Source organism: Cynara cardunculus, unplaced genomic scaffold (assembly GCF_001531365.2).
Source record: "Cynara cardunculus var. scolymus isolate 2C unplaced genomic scaffold, CcrdV1 Un_Scaffold_998, whole genome shotgun sequence".
Taxonomy (NCBI): domain Eukaryota; kingdom Viridiplantae; phylum Streptophyta; class Magnoliopsida; order Asterales; family Asteraceae; genus Cynara; species Cynara cardunculus.
The window spans coordinates 42,286-43,276 of NW_020200659.1; the positions used below are offsets into that span (position 1 = coordinate 42,286).

At 41.2% G+C, this 991-nt stretch overlaps 1 protein-coding gene across 1 annotated transcript; it reads left to right on the forward strand.

Annotated features, from left to right (window-relative positions):
* The first annotated feature begins 14 nt into the window (after positions 1-14).
* On the forward strand, positions 15-440 carry LOC112502152 (uncharacterized mitochondrial protein AtMg00860-like). The gene has a single exon (XM_025105984.1). It carries the CDS (start codon positions 15-17, stop codon positions 438-440), a length of 426 nt encoding a protein of 141 aa, XP_024961752.1.
* Positions 441-991: the final 551 nt, after the last annotated feature.

Sequence of the window (991 nt, forward strand, 5' to 3'; positions counted from 1 at the left end):
CACCTGCGGCATTCATGGACTTGATGAATCGAGTTTGTGGACCGTATTTGGATCAATTTGTCATAGTCTTTATAGACGACATTTTGATCTATTCGAAAAATGAGAAGGAGCACGAACAACATTTAAGGTTGATTCTTGAATTACTAGCAAAGGAGCAATTGTACTCCAAGTTCTCAAAATGCGAGTTTTGGTTGCATGAGGTACAATTTCTCGGTCACGTAGTCAACACGGAAGGGATCAACGTGGATCCGGCTAAGATTGATGCAGTTATGAACTGGGAATCACCAAAGTCAGTATCAGAGATCCGAAGTTTTCTAGGCCTACCAGGGTATTACCGAAGGTTTATCCAAGATTTCTCCAAGATAGCAACGCCTTTGACGACACTGATGAAGAAGTCGGTTAGGTTTGATTGGGGGACGAAACAAGAGGAAGCATTTTAGACACTTAAGGAGAGACTAAGCACTACGCCGGTTTTAGCACTACTAGATGGAGTAGAAGATTTTGTCGTTTATAGCGATGCATCAAAAATGGGTTTAGGTTGTGTGCTAATGCAGCGAGGCAAGGTCATTGCATATGCGTCTTGTCAGTTGAAAGAACACGAGAGGAAATACCCAACTCACGACATGGAACTAGCAGCTATTGTCTTCGTGCTAAAAATCTAGAGACACTATTTGTACGGTACAAAGTGCATGATCTATACTGATCATAAAAGCCTTAAGTATTTGTTTGATCAAAAGGAGCTAAATATGAGACAAAGAAGATGGATGGAACTACTTAAGGATTATGATTGTGAGATTCATTATCATCCAGGTAAGGCAAATGTAGTTGCCGATGCACTTAGTAGGAAAGAGAGAAACAGACCAATCAGAGTCCGAGCCATGTGGATGAGTGTTAAGGTGGAGCTTCTAGACCGAATACGGGATGTCCAAAAGGATGCTCTACTCGAAACGAACATCAAAAAGGAGAGAATGATTGGACAAATTAAGACCTT

Excerpts from the sequence above, each read along its gene's own strand:
- LOC112502152 (XM_025105984.1), top strand. The coding sequence starts at position 15 with ATGGACTTGATGAATCGAGTTTGTGGACCGTATTTGGATCAATTTGTC.